At 37.9% G+C, this 27,302-nt stretch overlaps 2 protein-coding genes across 4 annotated transcripts; one reads left to right on the top strand and one right to left on the bottom strand.

The window, feature by feature from the left end:
- Window positions 1–5,142: 5,142 nt before the first annotated feature.
- On the top strand, window positions 5,143–9,021 carry LOC117718860 (olfactory receptor 5P4-like). The gene is made up of 2 exons (XM_034516815.2): window positions 5,143–5,231; window positions 7,879–9,021. Exon 2 carries the CDS (start codon window positions 7,899–7,901, stop codon window positions 8,835–8,837), a length of 939 nt encoding a protein of 312 aa, XP_034372706.1. The 5' UTR covers window positions 5,143–5,231; window positions 7,879–7,898; the 3' UTR covers window positions 8,838–9,021.
- A 4,957-nt stretch (window positions 9,022–13,978) lies between these two features.
- Window positions 13,979–20,114, bottom strand: LOC117718084 (olfactory receptor 5P50). Of its 3 annotated transcripts, XM_076940361.1 has the most exons (3): window positions 19,996–20,114; window positions 16,417–16,902; window positions 13,979–16,242 (listed from the first exon to the last, which is right to left on the bottom strand). In XM_076940361.1, exons 2-3 carry the CDS (start codon window positions 16,874–16,876, stop codon window positions 15,932–15,934), a joined length of 771 nt encoding a protein of 256 aa, XP_076796476.1. In that variant the 5' UTR covers window positions 16,877–16,902; window positions 19,996–20,114; the 3' UTR covers window positions 13,979–15,931. The 3 variants fall into 3 exon arrangements, with proteins under 3 accessions (XP_076796476.1, XP_076796458.1, XP_076796463.1); XM_076940343.1 differs by having other exon boundaries at window positions 13,979–16,902; XM_076940348.1 differs by lacking the exon at window positions 19,996–20,114 and adding an exon at window positions 18,591–18,729 and having other exon boundaries at window positions 13,979–16,902.
- Window positions 20,115–27,302: the final 7,188 nt, after the last annotated feature.

Consider the following 27,302-nt stretch of genomic DNA (forward strand, 5'->3'; position numbering starts at 1 on the left):
CTTTCTTCCAAGTCTCTCCCATCCTCTATCTTCTGTGAGAATTTTGTTCCCGCTTCTAAGAAGGACTGAAGCATCCATATTTTGATCTTGCGTCTTCTTGAGCTTCATATGGTCCGTGAATTGTATCTTGGGTATTCTGAGCTTTTGGGCTAATATCTATTTATCAATGAGTGCATACCATGTGTGTTATTTTGTTATTGGGTTAACTCACTCAGGATACTATTTTCTAGTTCCATCTATTTGCCTAAGAAGTTTATGAAGTCATTGTTTTTATTAGCTGAGTAGTACTCCATTGTATAAATGTACTACATTTTCTGTATCCATTCCTCTGTTGAAGGACATCTGGGATTTTTCCAGCTTCTGCCTTTATAAATAAGACTGCTGTGAACATATTGGAGCAGGTGTCATTATTATATGTTGGAATTTATTTTGGGTATATGCCCAGGAGTGCTATAACTGGGTCCTCAGGACCAATTTTCTGAGGAACTGCCAGACTGATTTCTAGAGGGATTGTACCAGCTTGCAATCCCATCAACAATGGAGGAGTGTTTCTCTTTCTCCACATTTTAACCAGCATGTGTTGTCACCTGAGTTTTTGATCTAGCCATTTTGACTAGTGTGAGGTGGAATCTCAGGGTTGTTTTGATTTGCATTTCCCTGATGACTAAGGATATTGAATATTTCTTTAGATGCTTCTCAGCCATTCGATATTCCTCATTTGAGAATTCTTTGTTTAATCTGTGTACTTCATTTTTAATAGGGTTATTTGGTTGTCTGGAGTCTAACTTCTTGAGTTCTTTGTATATATTAGATATTAACCCTCTATCAGATGTAGCATTGGTAAAGATCTTTTCCCAATCTGTTGGTTGCCATTTTGTCCTATTGACAGTGTCCTTTGCCTTATAGAAGCTTTGAAATTTTATGAGGTTCCATTTGTCGATTGTTGATCTTAGAGCATAAGCCACTGGTGTTCTGTTCAGGAATGTTTCCCCTGTGCTTATGTGTCCAAGGCTCTTCCCCACTTTCTCTTCTATTAGTTTCAGTGTATCTGGTCTTATGTGAAGGTCCTTCATTCACTTGGACTTGATCTTTGTACAAGGGGATAAGAATGGATTGATTTGCATTCTTCTACATGCTGACCTCCAGTTGAATCAGCACCATTTGTTGAAAATGCTCTTTCTTTACACTGGATGGTTTTAGCTCCTTTGTCAAAGATCAAGTGACCATAGGTGTGTGGGTTCATTTTTGGATTTTCAATTCTATTCCATTGATCTACCTGCCTGACTCTGTTTCAATATTATGCAGTTTTTTAAATCACTATTGCTCTATAGTATAGCTTGAGGTCAGAGCTGGTGATTCCCCCAGAAGTTCTTTTATTGTTGAGAATAGTTTTTGCTATACTGGGTTTTTGGTTATTCCAAATAAATTTGAGAATTTCTCTTTCTAACTCTATGAAGAATTGAGTTGGAATTTTGATGGGGGTTGCATTGAATTTGTAGATTTCTTTCTGCAAGATGGCCATTTCTACTATATTAATCCTGCCAATTCATGAGCATGGGAGATTTTTCCATCTTTTGAGATCTTCTTCAATTTCTTTCTTCAGGGACTTGAAGTTCTTGTCATACAGATCTTTCAGTTGCTTGGTTAGAGTCACACCAAGGTATTTTATATTATTTGTGACTATTTTGAAGGGTGTCATTTCCCTAATTTATTTTTCAGCCTGTTTATCCTTTGAGTAGAGGAAGGCTGCTGATTTGTTTGAGTTAATTTTATATCCAGCCACTTTACTGAAGTTGTTTAACAAGTCTCAGGTATGCTGTCATGACTAGTATAAGTCCATATGATCAGTTGTTCTGTTGTGTCCAGTTTACTCATAGTCACCCACCATCTCTAGATGTTGAATTCTTTCTACCCTCTCTTCCACAATGAACTCTGAGTTTTAGAGGAGGTGTACAACATACATTTTTCATTAAGCGATGAATAAAATATTTTTAACCCTTCAAATTTATGATTACATACTCAGAAAAAGTTTATGTAAAGATGGAAAATAAAATTCCTGATTGAAACTTTGTCCACACATACTTTAATTCTGAAGCTAAAATTTAAAGCTGTTAATTTGGGTGTGATAGTCTCCCCAAAATATAGACAGTCAATTATTGCTTAAGCCATAATTCAAACCTCAATCTTTCTTTGATAACAAGAGATTTTATATGCTTTTAACAAAGTCTTTTGTGCTTTTTCAATTGCTTTCCAGAGTAACTTGACTCATAGCCCTCCTAACTCTAAATGATATTACATTCTGGCTAAATTTTGTGTGCTACTAATGGCCAAAAGTGCAGGAAGATATCACTTGGACCTGGAATGTTCAAGGTTGAAGAACCTAAAGTAGATCTATGAGCTGAGAGCTACTTTTCTTTTCTAGGGTTATAGGATAACAAACTAAACTCTAGACTAAAATATGAAACTTTTTTCTTTATATAAGAATGCACACACATGTACATGCACACTCACACACATTCAGAACCACACACACACACACACACACACACACACACACACACGCACTTACATGCACACACTGGAGTATGCACACACACAGACACACAGACTCCTACGAGCCTCTACTTAATCCTTCATTTTTTCAGCACACTGAATACATATCTTCACTCAGCTGTGAATACATATAAACATTCATACACAGCATAAAGCTGGGAATTGTGAACTTGATTCGTTCATCTTTTGTGATACATGTTGCCTTAGTGTTCTATTTCTGTGAAGAGACACCATGACCAAGGAAGCTATTATAAAAGAGAGCATGTAATTGCATCTCACTTAGAGTTTCAAGGCTTAGTCCATTATCATCGTGACAGGGAGCATGGCAGCAGACAAGAATGGTGCCTGCAAAGTAGCTGAGAGCTACATTCTGATCTGCAGATATAGAGAGGCAGGGAGAGACTGAGCCTGACATCTGCTTTTCCAACCTCCAAACCCATCCCCAGTGATATACTTCTTCCAACAAGGCCACACCTCCTAAATCTTCTAATTCTTTCAAAGAGATCCCTGGTGACTATGCATTTAAATATATGATAGTTATTCATATTCAAACTACCACATTTCACTCTCTGGCTCTCATAGGCTTGGAGCCATATCATAAAGCAAAATTCTGTCAATTTATCTTCAAAAGTCTTCATAGTCTATCAATACTGTTTAAAAGTCCAAAGTCTCCAAGACTCATGGCAACCCAAGCCCCTATTAAATTATTAAAGAGCAGATCATATGTTTTCAACATACAATATCATAGAATATACATTGCCACTTCAAAAGGGAAGAAAATGTAGTAAGGAAATATTTGACTAAATCAAGACTAGAAACCAGCAAGGCAAACTCTGTATTCTACATCTCCATGCCTGATGTCTCTGATATTCTTCAGATCTCCCACTACTTTTAGCTTTGTTGACTGCAGCCTCTCTCTCTCTCTCTCTCTCTCTCTCTCTCTCTCTCTCTCTCTCTCTCTCTCTCTGGATCCACACCTTGTCTTCAGGTCTCCTTAGCAGGTATCTCACTACTCTGGCTTCTCTAAGATCTTAAATTTCCAACCAAGTTCAGGCTTCATTTTCATACAATGGAATATCTAAGCTCCCTTGCAGGAACATTCTTTGTCACATGCCTGGCCTCAGAAGCTTTCCTTAGCTATAGAAGGAGCCTTTAAAGCCCCTTTCCTGTATCAATGACTTTAAAACCAGAACCACATTTGTAAATCTCCTAGAGGAATTAGCATAGAAATCCTGAGTCAATGATGATAAAAAGCAGATGTTGAAAAAGCTAAACCTAGAAAATGTTAGTCAGTGTACCAGAAAGAAGACTCACATCATTAAGGAGGCTAAATAACAGAATATCTAATAGACACGATGCAATATTTTATTAATATTTTTGAGGAAATGAAAGGACACAAACACTCTAAGAAAGGAACAGAACAAAAAACCCCACCACATTAACAACTACAACAGAACACTCCACACATGTTAAAACTAAACAGAGACAGTCTAATCACAAAATATATTCTCTGGAAAGATATAATAAATAGTAGATTAGACATAAATGAAGAGGGAACTAAGCTGGAAGGTAGAGCTTAAAAATTATCCTGGTTAGAGTCTGGGTAGAGGTGAGCAGAAAAAGAAAAACAAATCCTAAATGCTCAGAGAAGAGTAAAAAAGTCCAACAAATGCCTAAGAGGAATGCCAACAGTCAATTACACACAGACTAGAGGACACAGGATATTATGAACCATTATGACCAACTTAAATCCCAATTAAAATACAAAAGTAGAGAGAGTACAATATGGAACCTCCATACACTCATCATCTGGCCTCCACAGGTGCTCACACTCAGCCATTCTCATTTCTTTTACAATGCTTTCAGTCCTGCACTCAACACATTTATTTTTTTAGAGACAAACCTTGGGCATTAACATACTTCATCTATATTTCAGAATGAATCTCTCATCTTTTCAAGATGAGAGGCCATGGAAAACATGATAACAAGAGACATCATTAGTAAACTAAAATTTCCTTTCGCCACTTCAAGGAACTCCACATTATATTTTATTTATGATATTTTTAATTTACTAAGTATTCTGAAATAAATTGAGTTGGTTTCCCAGGATCTGCTGCATCTGCAGAGGTGGTGCCTAGGCTAACTTTTCTTTTTGATGGCCCCTTTTCCCCAACAAGTATCTTACTGAGTGTGACTTCACTACTCTTTTTCTCAAGTGACTCTTACACACTGAACTCGTGATCTATATTCCTGGCTTATTTACTTTTTAATGTTATTTCATCTCTTTGTCCTCTTGTGCTCAATGTATGTGGTGATCACTGTTTCTTAGCTATGTCACACATCACCACACCCTAGCCTATGCTAATTATGTTTATACAAATCAAGTTTCAAAATTAATTAGATCATTGCAGTTGTAAAACTGTCTACTACTAGTGAAGATAATAAATGAAGCCGCTGGGATTTGTTCAGAATAATAATAAATGAAAAATATAGCACACTCAATTTTCCAATCTCATTAGATTTTCTCCCACTGGATTTTTAATAAGATGCTAGCAGAGAGGAGCACGCCTAGTAGTGAGGTATTGTGTCTTACATTGCAAATGGTCTCGAGTCATGCAGAAGAAAGCCCTGAAGTAGAAGGATGATTCCTGAATTTTTTTGTTATTTGTAGCCAGCAGGTAATAGTAAGTCTTTGTTATTATTGTATACATGTCTCAGGAACAAAATTAGCAGTCACCTTTAATCTATCATAAATAAATCTGTGATCTATAATGTCTATAAAGTATCACAGTAATCAATCCCACATTATTACCAAAGTACTATTACTTATGATACTTACAAGCTTGAGGATGTAGACTAAATAAAACATGTAAATTCAAATTAGAAACCTACATCATGATAAACCATTATAAGAATTCTCAGGAGAGGGAAGCATATGTAAGGGTTTGTTATTTTTTGTTTGGGCTTGTTTTTGACCTAGGAATGAGGTTCCTATCTCCTTGGTTGGTAAGGGGATATTTTCTGACTATTTCATTGAGGTTGAAAAGGGGATTCTTACATTTTTGAGTAGATATGAAGGGGGAAGCATAGGTATCTTCACTCTCTACTCTCACTGTCTCCTGTCCCTGTCTTCAATGCCTTCCCAGCCTGTAGTTATATTTTTGTCAGCTTAACACTGGGGATCAATTACTAATGAGAATATCTTTTATTTCACAGAATCCAGTTTCTGGATTAAAAAATAAAACCATTAAGTGATCAAATAGTAGTTATGTATATTTATGGTACACAACATGACATTTTGATATACATTTTCATTGTAGAAAGGTTAAATCAGGTTGCTCGTCATATCTTCCAACTCACTTCTCTGTAATTTTTTATATTACATTTCAACATTTTCAAATCTATTCCTTAACAATTTTGAAATATAATATGCTTATGATACTGTTCAACTAATTGCTAAAATATATCATTACTATTTAATTTAAACAATGTAACAGTTTGTTCACCTCTGCCTCCCCACTCTCTCCTCTTGTCATCTACTTCCTCACCCTCCAGTGAAGACCATTCTAATCTTTGCTCTATGCAATGGACTTTTTAGCTTCAAACTATGAATGGGACTGCTCAGTATTTATTTTTCTATCCTTATTTTTCCTAACACAGTGTCTTCCAGAACTTTCTGTATTAGAGCAATGACATTTCCTCCCATTTAAAGGCAGCACAATGCCCCGTGCAGATATCTTTTTAGTAAGAGGAAAGAGGTACTATCTCACTGTGAATTTAATTTGCATCTCTATAGTAACTACAGATATTGAACACTTTTCACACTTTTAGTACCTAAGGTAACAGTGTAATTATTGAGCATTTTTGGTATAGAGCCTATTGACAATATTGTTTATATTGCATATTGACTTCATTTTGTTTACTTTTGCATTCTCCTAATTAATTTTTGAGCAGTGATTTTTTTTTTGTTATTTCTTCTATTTGTGTATTACCATGTTTGTTCTAATGTGGCTGGCACATTATAAACATTTGGTGTTTTCTTAACATAATTCATTACCTTATCTAACTAATAGGAAGTATATTCTACTGTTCATCCTATATAGTTCTTGAGATACAAATAATGACCACAAATAGACTTATTTGTCAAGCTTTTCTCAGAACTAATCTCCACGTGAAACTTCCATTTCAAAATAATCTGTAAGTACATTAATCAGGATAGGTGGTGTTAGGCTGCCCTAATAAATTACCGTTGGAAATTTAGTGTGATCTAGCACAATGGCCCTATGTCTCACTTCCAGTGCATGTACAATATATTCCCTGTTCTCACAATTGAAGCCAAGGTTGGTGGGAGGTACTACTATATTGTAGATATATCATGTAATAGGCATCACTTTGGATAGGAGAAGAGAGTTGCCCACTGGTGCTGTAGTTTTATCCTGAGAAAACACCATTCACTTTAACAACAGAGTGGCATGCACCACCCACAGTGGCACATAATTACAAGAAGACTAGAAAGGACAGGCTCCAATGGGATAAGAAGTAGAGGTGAGTAGATACCGTAAAGACCAGCATACAATTGTCACTTCAACCATCTGGGGTCTCAGAACATCAGAGCTGTATGTATTCACTACACGTCCTGACTTGATCAAATGCCACATCTGTGAGTGAGTCCTGTGTTCTGATCTGAGTCATTGCTCAGTTTGTATCATTTTGTATAAATGATGATAAATATTCTGAAATTATTCATGATGTAAATTGGTTTTGGGAATGTTGGGGAGAAAATAAACATCACACTGAAGAGAGATCCATATTTATTCATTTTATTTTTTCAATTTTTAAAGCATTTTTTTTTTTTTTTTTGTTTTTTCGATACAGGGTTTCTCTGTGTAGCCCTGGCTGTCCTGGAACTCACTCTGTAGACCAGGCTGGTCTTGAAGTCAGAAATCCACCTGCCTCTGCCTCCCAAGTGCTGGGATTAAAGGCGTGAGCCACCACTGCCCAGCTATTTTTTCAATTTTTATTATTTTATTTATTTACATTCCAGTCCTTGACTCCCCCCCACAACTTGGTTTCTGCCTCTCACAGTTTCTCATATCATCCCTCTTCCCCTTGCCTCTGAAAGAGCCACTAGACCTCCCCCTTCCCTGGGGCCTCAAGTCTCTCAAGGATTAAGTACATCATAAGGCTTGACCAGGTAAACCTCTGCTTTATTTGTTCCAGGGGCCTCAGACTGGCCCATGTTTGCTCCTTGTTCTGAATGTGGGATGGTGCATATTATTCATGACATCATTTGATGTATTCTGATAGCCACTGGTTTTATTTCAGTAGAAAACGTTTCAAAAACGATGGAGCCTGGAAACCACACAATGGTAACAGAGTTCATTATTTTGGGGCTAACTGAAGACCCCACTCTTTGCTGTATCTTCTTTGTGTTGTTCTTGAGTGTCTACCTCACCACCGTATTGGGCAATGTCAGCATAATCATGTTGATCAGAAGAAGCCCCCAGCTTCATACCCCAATGTACCTCTTCCTCAGCCACTTGGCCTTTGTGGACATTGGGTACTCCAGCTCGGTCACACCTGTCATGATTGTGAGTTTCCTGAGAGAGAGAACTGCTATCCCTGTGGCTGGCTGCATAGTCCAGCTTGGCTCTGATGTGGTCTTTGGGACTGCTGAGTGCTTCCTGCTAGCCGCCATGGCCTATGATCGTTATGTGGCCATCTGCTCACCCCTGCTCTACTCCACTCTCATGTCTCCCAGAGTCTGCTTCATCTTATTGGTTATTTCTTATGTGGGTGGATGTGTGAATTCTTCTTCATTCACGAGCTGTTTGTTGAGCCTGACCTTTTGTGGACCAAATAAAATCAACCACTTCTTCTGTGACCTCCCACCACTGGTGGAGCTTTCCTGTACCCATGTTTATGTTGCTGAGATGTCTCCTGCCATCTCAGCAGGTTCCATCATCGTCATCACTCTGTTTGTAATCATTGTTTCATATGTCTACATCCTTCACTCCATCCTCAGGATGCGCTCTACTGAGGGCAGGCACAAGGCCTTCTCCACCTGCACCTCCCACCTCACTGCAGTCACCTTGTTTTATGGGACAGTTACGTTTGTTTATGTCATACCAGAGTCAAGCCATTCACCAAACAAAATTAAAGTGGTGTCTGTGTTCTATACAGTGGTGATCCCCATGCTGAATCCCTTGATCTATAGTCTGAGGAACAAGGAGGTAAAAGAGGCTATGAGGAAATTGATGGCAAGAACACATTTCTCATTTTGAACAATATTCAATGTGTTTATATAAGTATTTAAACATGTTTTGGGGGCACATATGCAGTAGTTATATTTTATTTGCCTTGTTTTACATAAAAATCTCTTGAAAGTATGGTAGTACTATGTTGATTAATGATAAATTATTTAATACTTCTAAAAGAGTTCAATAAATTTGATCATTTGCACTAAAATCTGGACTCAAATTATGTGCATATATCATAGTTGTGATACCTGGATGAAGTAGAATTACTTTTTAAAGTCTGTGTATATATATATATAAGTAGTCCATAATTACAGGCTACTTTCTCATATGTTTAGTATTGTTTTCTTTAAAATGTTGTTGATTATTATTTTGGAATATGTCATGTGTCAACATTCTTGATGTCTCTCATCTTCATCTCCAGAACTCTTGGCAACTCTTGCACAGGATAACCCTGCCTCTGGAAATTGTGAAGCTCTGTCTTATATACATTTCAATGAGATTGATCAAAGCAATCTTTGAAACTTCTACATTCTCACTAATGCTTTTCTTTATTTTTAAAAAGTTATTGGTTTCTGAAAGGTGTCCCATCATTACTTTTAACAAAAGCATCTCAATTCTATTAGTTTTAATGTTTTTTTTTTCTTCTATTTTGAAGTTCGCTGCTTTTGTGAAGTCCAGTCCTGTTTCTTGGTGATAATTGGGTTGTCACCTGAATGTTTCCTGCCCCTGCCATGGGCTACAATTGCTCAAGTGGCCATCTCCTCAGCAGAGTGTGAGCATCCTCAAAACTGCAAAAGGAAAGGAAATACCATTTGAAGGGAGTGTGAGGGGAAGGAGAGGGGGAGGGGAAGGGAGAGGGGGAAGGGAAGGAAAGGGGGAGGGGAAGGGAGAAGGGGAGAGGGAAAGAGAGATCAAAGGCCACATCTAAGGTCTTTGAATAATATTTTTTATTTTATAATTCATATTAATAAGGTAACAGATTTTCATACATATTTCATATTGGTTGTTTCTTTGTCCTGCACTTTACTAGAATGTCCCACAGAGTTTGTATCCCAAGATAGTTTTTTTTTTTTTTTTTTTTTTTTTTTTTGAGACAGGGTTTTTCTGTGTAGTCCTGGCTGTCCTGGAACTCACTCTGTAGACCAGGCTGTCCTGGAACTCAGAAATCCGCCTGCCTCTGCCTCCCAAGTGCTGGGATTAAAGGCGTGCGCCACCACTGCCCGGCCCAAGGTAGTTTCTTATGTGGGTGGTTGTGTGAATGCTTGAAAATTTACTAGTAGCATATTGAGTCTGTTCTGTGGACTAAATGAGCTAGCTCATTTCCTCTGCAACTTCTTTCCTTCATTGAAAGTTTCCTCTCCCTGTGTATCCATCACTGAGATTATCCATTTCATCTCTTCTGGCAGCATTATTGTGAACAGCACTTGTCAGTTCTTCTTTAGTCTACATCCTCACCATCACCCTGTAGACATGATCCACTGGAAACAAACACAAGGCTTTCTCCAGATGGACCTCTCTCCTCACTGCAATCATTCTTTACTATGAATTGATTGCCTTCATTTTTCTTGTTTAACCTACCTACTCCATGGATGAGAACAAGGTGGTTGGTTGAGTGCTACAAAGTGACAATCCTCATGTTGAATCACCTCATCTACGGCCCAAGGAACAAAGATGTAAAGCAGGTTTTAAGAAGACTACTATTAGAATATATTCATAGGATATGTTTCTTTGAATTAAAGATAACCTTTTACCCCATTAACTTATTTATTTATTTATTTATTTATTTTCCATCCTGATCACAGCCCCCTTCCTCCAAGTCCCATCCTCACAAGCCCCTCCCCTCCCTTCCTCTCCTTCTCCTTTGAGAAGAAGGAGGTCTCCCCTCCCCTGGGTACCAACCTACCCTGGCACCTCAAGTGACTGCAGGACTAGGCGTATCCTCTCCCATTGAGGCCAGACAAGGCAGCTCAGTTAGGGAAACAGGATCCACAGGCAGGCAACAGAGTCAGGGTAAGCACTTGCCCCACCTTCTGCTCCAGTTGTTGGGGGACCTACACAGAGACCAAGCTGAATGTCTGCTACATATGTGTGTGGGACATACATATGTGTAGGTTCAGTCTATGTATACTCTTTGGTTGATGCTTTAGTCTCCTGGAAACTCCCAAGGGTCCAGGTTAGTTGACTCTGTTGGTCTTCTTGTGAAGTTCCTATCCTTTCTGGGTTCCTCAATCCTTCTGTGAACTCTTCCAAAAGACTTCCTGTCTGTTTGGCTATGGGTCTCTGCATCTGTTTCTCTCAGCTTCTAGGCAGTGTCTCTTAGAGGACAGTTATGCTAGGCTCCTGTCTATAAGTATGACATAGTATTATTAATAGTGTCAGAGATTGGTTTTTGCCTGTGGGCTGGGTCTCAATTTGGCTAGTCATTGGTTGGCCAATTCCTCAGTCTCTGCCCCATCTTTGTCCCTATGCTTCTTGTAGGTTGAAGGTTTTGTGGGTGGGTTGATGTCCTATCCCTCCCATTGGGAGTCCTGGCTGGCTACAGGAGGTGGCCACTTCAGGATCCATGTCCCCTTAAAAACTTTCATATACTGGCATAATCCTTAGGTGACCAAGTCATCTCAGTCAGTCAACAGGTTCTCCAGTGCAGGAGCGAGGATTAAAAGAAAAGAGATGATTAGACAATATTGCAGCATGACCCCAGCCAGTTCTGAGGCTGAAGGCAGGTTTATTTTTCCCCAATTATTTTTTAAACTATTTTAATTACATGTAAGGTCAGTTCTAGATTGAGGAACCAGCAATGCAATAGATGCAAATAGTCAAGAAACAAACAAGGCAATAGACAAAGTCCTGTGATCACTCCCGTGATCACTCTCATGATCTCTGTTTCTAAGGGCACATCAGGATGACAAAAATATTTGAGCCTACTTTCCTGTCCTAGCCCACAGTCATATTCATGTCAGAAGCCTACTTCTTTGTTCTAGCTTAAGACTTAGATTTCTGACTAAAATTACTTTTCTGTTTTAGCCTAAAATTAGATTCTTGCCTGAACTTAATTCCTTGTCATGGCCCAATGTCAGATTCCTGCCTAAAGTCCATTTCCTTGTCCTTGGCCAATGTCATATTCCTGTCAAGCAGCCCTCAAAGCTCTCCACACTTAGGACCTGCTAATTGATGTACATGTCATTCTTTAAATTAAGAGAATACTTTGTTGTATGCTCTTACTTATGTTGTACTTAAAATTTTTTTCATGAAAAGCTTTCTCTGTGTAACTCTGGCTGCCCTGGAAGTCACTCTGTAGACAAGACTGGCCTCAAACTCAGAGAGATCCATACCTCTGCCTCTGAGTGCTAGGATTAAAGGTATGCACCACCACTGTCCACCAGTAATTCCCAGTTTTAATGTAATCTAATTGGCATCAGATCTGTTGTATTATATCATCTATCTATCTAACTATGTATGTATGTATGTATGTATGTATGTATGTATGTATGTATGTATCTATCTATCTATGTATCTATCTATCTATCTATCTATCTATCTATCTATCTATCTATGTATCTATCTATCTATGTATCTATCTACCTATCTATCATGTATCATTAGTCTATCACCTATCTAACCATTCATTTATTCATCTATCACAAATCTATCTATCATCTATCCTATCTATCATCTATTTATCCGAGGGAGACAGTAGTAATTACTGTTATTAAACTTCTGCAATTGTCATCCACTCCTCCTTAACCTACCTAGTTGATTTAGAAAACAATAATCTGTACTTACAATGTGTCAGATCTCATCCTAAGGGGGCTACCTTTCATTAGCTCATCCATTCTTTACAACAACCCAGTGAAGAGGATTTAGTATTCATTAAAAATAAGTAACCTGGGACCCCATATAAGTAAGTAGCTAGCCCACGGTGATACAGCTTAGAAGATAAGTGATTGGCATTTGAATCCAGAGGATTTGGATTCCCCCTAAACCATGTTTTTCTACTTTAATTTCCACAGCAGTTGTATTATGCCAAAAATCATGAATTCTCAGTATTAGAAAGTTCCAGTGGATTGCTTGACATATGTATGATCTCAACTGTTTTAGGCTCTATGCATTTAGTTTATACCATAGAACACATAGACACATGGACAACTCTACGCTTACTCAGAAATGAAAAGGATTACTAGAAAGAACTTTGTAACAGAGCCTCCTAGTGGTGAGATGTTTCCTAGCCGCTCGACCCATCAGCCTTTTCATTAAGTGTACATGTTAAAGAAGGTGATGAGGAAGGAGAGATGAAAAAAAGACAGATGGGGTACAAAAGAGGAAAAAAAATCAGTGGTTGATGTTACAAGGGGGAACAGGGGTAGTAGGGAGTGGAAGACATAGGACAAAAAGAATCTTAAAACAACATTTTGTTGAAAAATTCTACAATAGTATCAAGCACATTCTATTCCAACTAAAAAGCTAACTATATATACTAAAAAGCTAACTATCTTAATATAACATATTAAACATTTTCTATAATTTCAAAATTAAGAGTCAAAGTTTCACACTGGCATTTGTGATCCTGAGATTTTTGGTGTGTGTCTCAGTTATAGCCTGTGTCAAACAAGGTTTAGAACCCAGTGCCACCAACAGCTCAAACATGATGAAGCATTCATTCAGCTAACCATTGGTAGTTATTTTCTTTCATTCATATCAGACTTTCATTTAAGTTTACTATGTTTGATGATCCAAGTGAAAATTAGACATTGGGAGAAAAGGACACCACTGTGGCTATTTACAATAAGTTTCTAGCATTCATGGGGGGAAAAACCAAACCCTAACTAATAATTACTAGTGAACTAAAATCACAAATTCACAGTGTCCTGCAGGGCTATAGTGGTGATCTCTGATTTTGAAATTTAGTAGGGCTCCTTAGAAGTGGCTTTACAAAGTATGGATTGTTATATGCAACATAAAGTAGATGCTTCACCAGTGATAGAAAAAGGGTTACTGCAAGTAGGGGTTGTGTGAGAGAGTCTTGAGGCAGTAGAGTGTGGGCATGCTCACAATTTTCAAAAGAGAGAAACTACCATGAGGGAGGGAGAGGGAGAACAAAGGCCACATCTAAGGTCTTAAAAGATTTTATTTTTATTTTAAGAATCTTATTAATAAGGTAACAGATTTTCATAAAATTCCATGTTGATTGTTTCTTTGTCCTCTTATATCTTACCCCCCCTTCCCTTTGTATCATTTGGGCCCTAAACACTTCTTTCCAGTTTGTTCTTCTCCATTCCACTTCCTTAAAGCTTCATTTTCCCTGAGTCTCATGGGCCGTTTTCTAGTTAGAGGCTAAAATCTTTTGAAGTTTTGATGAAGAAAATAATTTCTTTAGATATATGGCTATGGTGGTTATATATAGCATGACTTGGAAGATGGAGAGGCAGAAAATTCACTAGTGATTGTATTCATTAAGTTTCTTCCAGAACAACAGCAATGTGTATATATATATATATATATATATATATATATATATATATATGCATGAAATACATTGATATATACATTTATACACTTATATACATATTTAATACATGTTCATGTTTATTACAATATTTTAAAATATTTATTACAAATTTTATATGTGTGATTTTGTTTTAATTATATATACAAAGGTTATATATATATAATTTCCCTAATTATATATGTATTTATATATGTTTATGTATAAAAGAATAAAGAGATTAAGGAATTGTCTAAATAAAAAGTCTGTAAAGTAGGTGAACAGCTTAAAAATACTGATAAGAATTGATATTGTAGTCTAGAGGTCTAGAGTTCTAAAACCTTTCCGTTTTCAGAGAACCTTAGGCTTTTTTCTTAAGATCTTTAACTGATTCGACAAGGGTGATCTATCTTAGGAATTTGCTTTTGAAGACTGTCAGTATAAATGTCAAGAATGTCTTAAAAATAGCATCGAAGGTAGATTTGGACTAGTGTCTGACCAATCACCTGGGTACCACAGCCTTATCAAGTTGATGGCTAAAGTTCATCACCCCATCAGAACTATTAATAATAAGTTGACTGTGAAAGAAGTTGGCTGAAGCGGAAGCACTGATAATGAATACAGAGAGAAGTAAAAAAAATCTTGTTCTCCAAACATGCAAAATTTAATGAAGGAGTGCAAAGATGGAAGATAAATTATTCTTATGCTTCTGGATCCATAAAAGGATTGAATCACAGAGTCTCATACTAGAGAAGACCAAGCTGGAAGTCAAAGAAAAGAAGGAAAATGATTAATGAAGTGGTGGCCATTGGTGAATCCAGGTAAATTAAAATTCACAGAAGGAGCTGGGGACATGACTTGGTGATACAAAGCTCAGTTATCAAGTACCAGGCACTGGGCTTCATTCCCAGCACCACAAAGGAAAATGAAAGGTTTTCAGGAGAGCAGGTTAATCAGAAAGTTCTCATGTTTTTTTTTTTTCTTCATGAGAAGCCTGCTTCTTTTCCCAATTCAGAAACCAGGGACCCAGATTAGAATGTTATGAATCTCACAATACTGATTTCCATTAGTCAATAGTACTCCAGATAGAAAAACAAAACAAACAACAAAAACGAAATGAAACAAAACAAACCCAGAAACAAACTCCAGGATTTAGGCAAAACACTTGTAAAATAAAGCTCAAAACAACTCCAGGAATATTACTTGTCATTTTCTCTCAAAAATGTGTCCTCAGAAACAACTACTTTTACTCTGCATGTTGCAGGAAAAGTGATTGTTGAAAACACAGACATCCTTAATCATTTGCATGTTCTATAATTGCAATTTATAGCAGATGACTACTTTTGAAACAAATGACTAGAAATAGAAATAATTTTTAGGAAATTACTTTTTATAAAAATAATTATTTTATTAATTATGAGTTTATTTAAATGTATTAAATGTAATTTACTATGAAAATATGATTTACTACTCAGTATCTGAGCACCTACCCTCTGTAGTTGCTAAAAAGCTTCCAAGTGGCTAATTACATATCAGAACATATACTTCAGCCACTGGCATTTAGCTTCTATTTGTTATTGTGTCTGTCTGAAGGATGTTATTACTATACCAAATCCTACAGTATAACAGACATCACTTAAGAGAATATTTTCTTAGCAAGCTGTCTCCTCAGAGCACTCTTAATCTCATTGTTCCTGAGGCTGTAGATGAGGGGGTTCAGCATGGGGATCACTACCATGTAGAACACAGACACCACCTTGTTCTGGTCTGTGGAGTAGCTGGACTTGGGCATTGCATAAATGAATGTAATGGTTCCATAGAACAGAGTGACTGCAGTGAGGTGGGAGGTGCAGGTGGAGAAGGCTTTCTGTCGACCCTCAGTGGAGCGCATCTTCAGGATGGTGATGAGGATGTAGGTGTAGGAGATGGCTATGACAAACACTGTGACTGTAATGACAAAGGCAGAACAAAATGAGGCAGGAACTATGGGGGCATCGCCTCCTGAACAGGAGAGTTCGACCAAAGGAGTCAAATCACAGAAAAAGTGATTGACTCTATTTGGTCCACAGAAGAGAAGAGGAAAGAAGGAAAGAAGAAAGGAGGAAGCATTAAGAAACCCACCGATATAAGATCCTACAATCAACTGGATACAGACTTGGGTGGACATTTTGGTGGAATAAAGCAGTGGGTTGCAGATTGCTATAAAACGATCATAAGCCATGGCAGCCAGAAGGAAGCACTCAACTGTCCCAAAAAAAGCACCTGAGCCAAGCTGGATAGTACACCCAAGGTAAGAGATTGTGCTTCTCTCCACCAGGAAGTTGACGAGCATATTGGGAGTGACAGTAGATGAGTAGCCTATGTCAACAGATGCCAAGTGGCTGAGAAAAAAGTACATGGGGTGATGGAGCTGGGAAGATGCTCTGATGAGAAGGATGGTGCTGAGGTTCCCAGACACAGTCACCAGGTAGATGCACAGGATGATGATGAAGAGGACAACTTTAAGGACTGGGTCATCTGTTAAACCCAATAAAATGAACTCTGTCACTGCAGTGTGGTTCCCATCCTCCAGGAAAGCCATGAGTTGTAGCTTCTGTTAGACTAAGGCTGTGATGGAGACAGTACAGGAAGAGAAATAAATAATGTAGCACCATTCTCATTAACTCATATATGGATACTATTACATATTTTATATATACATAATATATAATACTGATATACAATATTTAATTGTATATAATGTATATATAATATTGTGTATAATTTTATATAATTAAATGTTATTAAAGGGCCTTAAAGACAAGGGTTTTAAAAGGAATCATAAGTAGAACAAAGTGATTACAATATCTAAATAGAAGGTTATATAATAAAAGTTAGAGGAAGCAGTAACATTTCCTGAATGCTTACTAAATTTTCAGAGCAGAAGTTAAATTTAATATATATATAGAGAGATATTTTAATTTCCAGAAGAAAATATTACACACTTTTATTTCTTCTATTTTACAGGCAAGGAAACTGAGTTTGAAAATGTTAAATTACTTGCATTAGTTTACACAGGAAGTGGATCAGGATATCAGATTCAGGCAGTCTGAACTCATTTCATTCCTTTTGAATTGTACTGCAAGTGAAATCATCATTCTAGTTAAGTAAACAATAGTTACAAAGACGCTGAGTAAACAGGACCAGCTGGCTAGCTCTTTAGCCTTCTGATTGCACCAGCAAGGTACCTCCTTTGTTGTCTTGCTCACATCTATTTGTTAAGGGAGACTATGTTTTAGAACAAAATGTAAACTGAAAAGTCATATATCTTTCATAGAACAAGGGTGACCTAGAGAGGAATTTAAAGTTATAAATGAAGTCACTATTTACAATTTTAAAAGTATTTTAATATTTTCAGTGCAGCCATAGCTTTCTGAAGTCATTTGAAGTATCAGATGACTAATATTTCAACTGTAATTATTAAGCTTTACTCAATCACATCAAATCCTTTTGTACTGAAAAAGTTTTTTACTTGAAGTATTCTGGAATTAAAAAATTTCCAGCCTATAAAGTTAAAAGTTGCTGGGGAGATGGCCCAGTGGTTAAGAATACTGATGTTTTTTTTTTTAGAAGACCTTCATTTACTTCCCAGTACCCACACTGGATAGCTCACCACTGCCTGTACCTCCAGTTATAGGGGTTCCAGGTCCCTACTTTGGCTTCTTTGGACACCAGGCACTCACACTGTCACACACACATGTACACCCATATATATATATACATAAAATAAAAACATATGCAGGCTCACTCACCTATAAGGCAGGTTGAATCTCATCCCTGCCACAGACACCCTTCTGCCCTACCCTGCCATAGTCTGTCTTTATTTTATTTTTGTTTTGCCCAAAGTGTCTTTTGTCTGGGATGCTGGAGCATCCATACAATCAATAAATGAAGCAAATTGTTCTAAAAGAAACTTATTATTAGGGAATCCTATGACAACTCTTCTGGCCTCTGTAAATTCCAAGTGTTTAAAATTATTCACTATTTTCGACTTATGGCAGAGTGCTAAATTAACATAGTCAGAGACCATGTGGTTTTTGGACTTGGAGGTAGTAAACAGGTTATGCTTGTTTGTCCATGTGAACTCTATAATGAAAATTTAATTTACCACAGTTGAAGTTATTTTGTTACTGAACTTCTTGTTATATCTATACTATTGCTAAAGGTTGACCTTAAGATGCAGCTACTATTTGAAGGAATAGTTCTTTTAAGTGGTAAATGGAAATAATGTTTATTTATAAAAGCTCAAATCTTACCTGTTGAAAAAAAGAATCCATTTATCTTATGGTTAGTATTATTACATGGATGCTATGCCATCTTTTATAAAGTTTGACTGAGGCTAAGTCTCTGAAGATGTCAGAAATTCAAAAGTGAATTCAAATCCAACAGGGAACATGATCACAGCCTCAAGTGAATATTGAGTAGTTCAATTCATATCAACACACCTAATTTTCAAGAATTCTGTCCACCCTGAAATATCTATTTTAAAATAAGCAATGGTGTATTTTAATTTAATGACTACAGTGAATAAAATAATGCTGTCCCATACCTAAATATTGGCCCTAGGTTTACTTTGTTATTTCTGTTTAGCCCTCCAGGCCCTGATGATTGGTTGGTTCCAAACTCAGGTCACACAGATAGCCCTATGGAAAAACATAGCAAAAACCTATGCATATGCATATGGGATTTGTAAGGAAGAATGATGGCTGGCCAAGGTGTGAAGAAAATGGATTATGGGGATTATAGGGAATTTATTATATACATTATACATGTTTGACATAGTCAAATAATAAAATTTATTAATTAAAAATACAAAATTGTAAAATTTGTAAAAATACAAATACGTAACAACTCTTCATTTTATAAATAAATGTTTTATAATAAATAAAGGGCATTCCACTTTTTTCTCTTTGTTTTTTTGAGACAGGGTTTCTCTGTGCAACAGCCCCCACTATACTAAAATTCATAGCTATCTGCCTGCCTCTGCCTTCTGAGTGCTGAGATAAAAACATCCACCAATGCTACCCAGATTTTTTTTTTAAAGAAATATAGGGGGGCAGTGGTGGCACATGCCTTTAATTCCAGCACTTGGGAGGCAGAGGCAGGAGGTTTTTGAGTTCGAGGTCAGCCTGGTCTACAGAGTGAGTTCCAGGACAGCCAGGGCTACACAGAGAAACCCTGTCTCAAAAAAACCAAAAACCAAAACCCCCCAAAAACCTTAAAAAATATAGGGATGGAAATAACATTTAAAACACACACATAATTTTTTATAGCCCAAAGAGGAAAATGCATTCTTTTAATTTACATTAAACACAATATAAGCTAATGAATAAAGTACTTTTATGAATTTTAGTTTTCAGAGATTTCAGAGAAAAAGGAGTAGGGAATAAATCAATTTGATAAACACAGAACATGCTAGGATGAAGAGATGGCCAGCAGTTTAGACACTTGCCCCTCTTGCAGTGGAATGGAATTCAGTTGCAGCACCCACTTTGGGCAGCTCATTTCTGCCTTTAACTCCAGCTCCAGGGGATCCTGTGACTACTCTTCTGGCCTCTGTAGGAACCTATCCACATACGTTATCTTAGTTAGGGTTTCTATTGCTGCTATGAAACACATGACCAAAAAGCAAGTTGGCAAGGAAGGATTTATTGGACTTACATTTCCACATTATAGTCTATCACTGAATGAAGTCAGGATAAGAACTCAAACAGGGTTGGAACCTGGAGGCAGGATTTGTTGGGTGCTTCTTATCGGCTCCCTCCCCATGGTTTGCTCAGCCTGCTTTCTTATAGAACCTAGTACCAATAGGTCAGGAGTGGCACTGCCCACAAGGGGCTAGGCCCTCCCAACAATCATTAATTAAGAAAATACTATGCAGGTTTGCCTACTGCCAGATCTTATGGGGGCATTTTTGTATTTGAGTTTCCCTCCTCTCAAATGACTATAGTCTGTGTCAAGTTGACATAAATCTAGCCAGCACACATGGGAATATACACACACAGACACATACATAAATAAAATTAAAATAAGTATTAAAAACAAACAAACCCAGAGCACGGTAAGCACGGTGTGTCAGGAACAAGCAATCCAATGGATTCACATAGCAGCTAAAGGGTAACTGTAGTGCTTGGTTAAGGAGCTTAGTGAGAAAACCTAAACACGGTAGGTAGGTGATATCTGAGTGAGAATGACAAGAGGACCCATTGATGCAAATGGGAGAAACGGCTGCCAGACATAAACCACAAATCACAGATCCCAGGAACTTTGATAAATTAAAAATGAGGCTATGGTAAGCCATGAAGAGACTCAGGCCAGGGAAAAATGATTGCATTTCACTTTTTAAAAGAAATGGAGAGAAATGGTAGAAATATTTTTCAGCAGTGTGAGATGGTATAATTTATATATGTTATTAAGTGTAACTATAACTGCCTTAGCTCATGCTTGCCTTCAAATGTCCTTATTCTGCCACAAACATTAAGGGAAAATTTTCTTAAATATAGCAACCATGGCTGAGAGTTCTTTACTTTCAGGGTTTGAACTATGTTAGTCTACATTTTCCTGGCTTCCAGGGCTGTGGATGAAGGCTCTGGTGCTATTTTGCAAAGGTGTTTGCCTTTGTACTTGAGTTCATGTCTGTTTCTTAGACCTTTTAATATATATTTTTCTTGTGTATTTTGACATCTTGTAGTGTAGTATGCTGTGGGGAATCTGATCTATTTATGACTATTTGGAGTTCTAAATCCCTCCTGTGCTTATATGTCAATTTCTGTCTAGATTCTGAGAAAATTTTTTGTTATAATTTAATTGAATTGATTCTCTGTGGTTTTGTTCTTTATCTCAGCTCCTTTTTCCAATCCATGGATTCTAGGTTCATTGTTTTGACTGTATGCTATAGTTCTTTTGTTTATATTAATTTTTCCTTATTGCTCACTGAAAATAGTATTTTGCTGTCCTGCATCTCTGATACTCTTTCCTCTGCTACACTGAGTTGATTTGTGGTGCTTTCTAATAAGTCTTACCTTTGATTCTCTGGCCTTTTCATTTCCAGCATTTCTGCTTTTCTTTTTTTAATCTCTTAACATAATATTTTTATTGATTCTTTGGGGATTTTACATTATACATCCTGATCATATTCTTTTCCTAGTCCTTCCCTGTCCTCCCCTCACCCTTTTCCCCAGGAAAGAAAGAAAGAAAGAAAGAAAGAAAGAAAGAAAGAAAGAAAGAAGAAAGGAACAAAGAAAGAAAGATAGAAAGAAAGAACAAAAAATGTTCAATTTGTGTTATCTATTCACTGAGTTCCTAGACAAATACTCAGTACCTTGCCCCCTAGGTAGAGCTGAGTTCTTCCTTTCCTGCAGGCCTATTGGAGGTAATCTACTGTGGAACGTGACACCCCAGTATTTTTGTGGTGGAGGGTAGGCATTGACACTGAAGTCTTCCGTGTTCCTTTTTCTCAAATATGCATCTACCATCATTGATGTCATTGGGAAGGTAGTTTGTTTGCTCATTATGGACCATGGGAGCATGGATGATGGGCTTCCACATGGTTTCTGGTGTGAGCACAGACAATGAACAGGGTTGCAGTAGGGCCAGGTCATGGATAAGCCCTCTAATTCAGCTGGGATCAGGAACATCAACATGGATTGTGGTTTGTGCAGCACAAATCATAGACATCCATCTGGTATTTGATGGCAACATGGGCCATGGACAGTAACATAGACCCAGCCACAGTATGATCAAGGACCCAGACATTTCCCTCTGTTGCAACATAGACATCACCATAGCCTTAAGTGGCAGTACAGGTCACTCAGATCATTATGGCCCCTGGCAGCAGTATGGCCTGTAAATATCAACATGGCTTGAGGCTGCAGCACAAACCACAGACATCTACGTGGTCTTCAGTAGTAGCACAGGCCATGGAGATCAGTTTTGCTGAAGATTTATGTCATGTTGGTAACTTTTTCATCTACACTGTCAATGTTCTCATTAATTTTTCTTCTGTTACTGAGTTTTCTCTCAAGATCTGGGGCTGAATTATCTGCTTATTTGCATACCCCTCAATTTAAGTCATTAATCATTTTTTTAATCTAGTAAACTTTTTAAAGTCTTCAGCATTTAATGTATTTTAGTATCTTCAAGTTTAGTACTTGAAGAGATGAGCTCTCCTAGAGCAGTTATGCTACCTTGCTGATCCCTGTCTCTTGTGTCCCTGTGCTAAAATTTGTGCATCTTATGGTTTTAAAAGTTTCAAAAATAATCATCCATAATGATCAAGAAGGTTTCATCCCAGGGATGCAGGAATAGTTCAATATACAGAAATCCATCAACATAATCTACTATATAATCAAACTGGAAGAGAAAAACCACACAATCATCTTATTAGATGGTGAGAAAGCATTTGAGAAAATTCAACACCCCTTTTTGGTAAAGTCTTGGAAAGATTAGGAATTCAAGGCCCATACCTAAATATAGTAAAAGCAATATACAGCAAACCAGTAGCCAACATCAAAATAAATAGAGAGAAACTTGAAGCAATCCCACTAAAATCAGTGACTAGACAAGGCTACTCACTCTCTCCCTACCTATTTAATATGGTGCTCGATGTTCTAGCCAGTGCAATTAGACAACAAAAGAAGGTCAAAAGGATACAAATTGGAAAGGAAGAAATCAAAATATCACTTTTTGCATATGATATGATAGTATACTTAAGTGATTCCCAAAATTCCACCAGAAAACTTCTAAACCTGAAAAACAACTCCAGCAAAGGGGTTGGATATAAAATTAACTCAAAAAAAAAAAAAAAAAAAAAAAAAAACCCAACCCAGTAACCTTCCTTTACTCAAAGTATAAACAGGCTGAGAAAGAAATTAGGGAAATAACACCTTTCACAATAGTAACAAATAATATAAAGTATCTTGGTGTGACTAAAACTAAGCAAGTGCAAGATCTGTATGACAAGAACTTCAAGTCCCTGAAAAAAGAAATCGAAGAAGACCTCAGAAGATGAAAAGATCTCCCATATTCATGGAGTGGCAAGATTAATAAAGTAAAAATGGCCATCTTGCCAAAATCGATCTACAGATTCAATGCAATCCCCATCAAAATTTCAACTCAATTCTTCATTGAGTTAGAAAGAGCAATTCTCAAATTCATTTGGAATAACAAAAAACCAAGGATAGCAAAAACTATTCTCAACAATAAAAGAACATCTGGGGGAATTACCATCCCTGACCTCAAGCTGTATTACAGGGCAATAGTGATAAAAACTGTATTGTATTGGTATGGAGACAGGCAGGTAGATCAATGGAATAGAATTAAAGACGTAGAAATGAACCCACACACCTTTGAGAGATTTACATACTAATGAGATGCCTGAAGGACAGAGGGCAGAGCCAATTAAGCATTCTTCCCCAGCCCCTTCCCCTCTCTCCCTCCCTATTTAATTCAGGTCTGCCCTGAGTTTCACTGGGGGTGCACATCCAGATTCAACCATCATCTATCATGCCAATAAAGCCGTTTTGGAAATCCAAGGACTTTCTCGTGTCATTGGGGCCACACCATGAGGAACTGTGAAGAAGACCTTTAATGAGCCACTGTAGTCACAGCCGCCATGCCTAGCTTTTGGCCTGGAGGAACTTTTAGCATTTCCAGCCACTCTACCTACATCCTGTAGTGGGTCAGTCTGATGTTGCTTATATCCTAATGCTAAAGCTGGTTCCTCAAGATGTGGTTATTCCCAAAGAGCAGATGCTCACATACTCAAGTGATGCCATGTGAATCTTCTCCCCAATTTAACTCATCAATAAAAGTCTAGAGCCTAAGATTGGACAGTGGAGGGGGTAAGGTGGTACTGGAGTTTGAGAGGAGGTTGCAAGTAGAGAGAGAGGAGGAGGATGGATGTATGGATGGAAAGGAGGAAGCCTCCATGGAAGCCTCTACACATTTCCTCCTGTGTGGCCAGGAAAACCAATGACAAGGGGCTTTATAGCTGGGGAAATAAGTTAGAATAGCCCTGAATCTGCCTAATCTAGGCATTTGGCTTATAAATAAACTATCTGGACTGCGTGTTTTAAAAACAGGCTTATTAGAACACGAATTCCAGAGTCTGAGGCCTGCGGGTGAGTGCACCCAGGAGCCCCCCAGACACATTCTGGGGGATCCATAGAACCCATAGCCAGCGCTAGCACGCCCCTTCCACCGCTCACCCCTCCTGCAGTCTGAGGCCTGCGGGTGAGTGCACCCAGGAGCCCCCCAGACACATTCTGGGGGATCCATAGAACCCATAGCCAGCGCTAGCAAGCCCCTTCCGCCGCTCGCCCCTCCTCCAGTCTGAGGCCTGCGGGTAAGTGCACCCAGGAGCCCCCCAGACACATTCTGGGGGATCCATAGAACCCATAGCCAGCACTAGCACGCTCCTTCTGCTGCTCGCCCCGCCTCCGGTCTGAGGCCTGCAGGGTCTGAGTCCCAGACCAGACCTCTACCAGGTCTGCAGTTGTGTGGACCCCGGATTCCGCCTGAGACATACTGGAAGGTCCGCTCAACCCAGAGCCACAGAGGAACAACTGAACTCAGAGTGTCAGACAACATACCCTGAGATATCCAAGAGGAGACACTGCACCCAGAACAGCAGACATCTAGCTGGACTGCTACCTTGGAGGCACCATATCCTGAGGCATCCTAGAGATACCACTGTAATCAGGGCAGCTGGAAAAAATCACAAAGACATCTGGACTCCTAGAAGACCAAACAAAAGCGAGACAACTGGAAAGGCAGGCTTCAATCAGAGACAGAAGTACAGGTAGCACTAGAATTAACCAGATGGCAAAAGGCAGGCGCAAGAACGTAAGCAACAGAAACCAAAGTTACATGGCATCATCAGAACCCAGTTCCCCCATCATAGCAAGCCCTGAACACCCCATCACACCAGAAAAGCAGGATTCAGAATTAAAATCACTTCTCATGATGATGATAGAGGACTTTAAGAAAGACATAAATAACACTCTCAAAGAACAGATAGAAACCCTTAGAGAGGAAACACAAAAATCCCTTAAGGAATTACAAGAAAATGCAACCAAACGGGAGAAGGAATTAAACAAAACCATGCAGGATCTAAAAACGGAAGTAGAAACAATAAAGAAATCACAAAGGGAGAACACCCTGGAGATAGAAAACTTAAAAAAACAATCAGGAGTCATAGATACAAGTATTACCAACAGAATACAAGAGATGGAAGAGAGAATCTCATGTGCAGAAGATACCATGGAAAACATTGACACAACAGTCAAAGAAAATGCAAAATACAAAAAGCTACTAACCCAAAATATACAAGAAATCCAAGACACAATGAAAAGGCCAAACCTAAGGATAATAGGAATAGATGAGGGGGAAGACTCCCAACTTAAAGGACCAGTAAATATTCTCAACAAAATTATAGAGGAAAACTTCCCTAACCTAAAGAAAGAGATGTCCATAAATATACAAGAAGCCTACAGAACTCCAAATAGTTTAGACCAGAAAAGAAATACTTCCTGCCACATAATAGTCAAAACATCAAATGTACAAAACAAAGAAAAAATACTAAAAGCAGTAAGGGAAAAAGGCAAAGTAACATATAAAGGCAGACCTATAAGAATTACACCAGACTTCTCACCAGAGACCATAAAAGCCAGAAGATCCTGGACTGATATCATACAGACCCTAAAAGAACATAAATGTCAGCCCAGACTACTATACCCAGCAAAACTGTCAATCATTATTGATGGAGAAAGCAAAATATTCCATGACAAATCCAAATTTACACAGTATCTCAACACAAACCCAGCACTTCAAAGGATAATTGGTGGAAAACTCCATCACAAGGAGGGAAACTACAACCTGGAAAAAGCAGGAAAGTAATCTTCCAAAAACCCTAAAAGAAGGTAGCTACACAAACATATCTCCACTGCCAATAACAAAAATAACAGGAAACAACACTCATTTTTCCTTAATATCTCTTAATATCAATGGACTCAATTCTCCAGTAAAAAGACATAGACTATCAGACTGGATACGTAAACAGGACCCAACATTTTGCTGCATTCAGGAAACGCACCTCTGTGGAAAGGACAGACACTACCTCAGAGTAAAAGGTTGGAAAACAATCTTCCAAGCAAATGGTCCCAAGAAACAAGCTGGAGTAGCGATTCTAATATCAAATAAAATCAGTTTTCAACCAGAAGTAATCAAAAAAGATAAAGAAGGACACTTCATATTCATGAAAGGAAAAATGTACCAAGAGGAACTTGCAATTCTCAACATCTATGCCCCAAATGTAAGGGCACCCACATACATAAAAGACACTTTACTAAAACTTAAAGCATAAATTGCACCCTACACAATAATAGTGGGAGATTTCAACACCCCACTCTCAGCTATGGACAGATCATGGAAACAGAAACTAAATCGAGACACAATGAAACTAACAGAAGTTATGAACCAATTGGACTTAACTGACATCTATAGAACATTTCATCCTAAAACAAAAGAATACACCTTCTTCTCAGCACCTCATGGTACCTTCTCGAAAATAGACCATATAATTGGTCACAAAACAGGCCTCAACAGATACAAAAAGATTGAAATAATCCCCAGCACCTTATCAGACCACCATGGATTAAGACTTGTCTTTGACATGGACAAAAATATCAGAAAACCGACATACACTTGGCAACTGAACAATGCTCTACTCAATGATAACTTGGTCAAGGAAGAAATTAAGAAAGAAATTAAAGACTTTTTAGATTTAAATGAAAATGAGGACACATCATATCAAAACATGTGGGACTCATTGAAAGCAGTACTAAGAGGAAAAATCATAGCTCTAAGTGCTCACAAAAAGAAAGTGGAAAGAGCATACATCAACAACTTGACAGCAAACCTGAAAGCATTAGAACAAAAAGAAGCTAGTATACCCAAGAGGAGTAGAC

Source organism: Arvicanthis niloticus, chromosome 1 (genome assembly GCF_011762505.2).
Source record: "Arvicanthis niloticus isolate mArvNil1 chromosome 1, mArvNil1.pat.X, whole genome shotgun sequence".
NCBI classification, from domain to species: Eukaryota; Metazoa; Chordata; class Mammalia; order Rodentia; family Muridae; genus Arvicanthis; species Arvicanthis niloticus.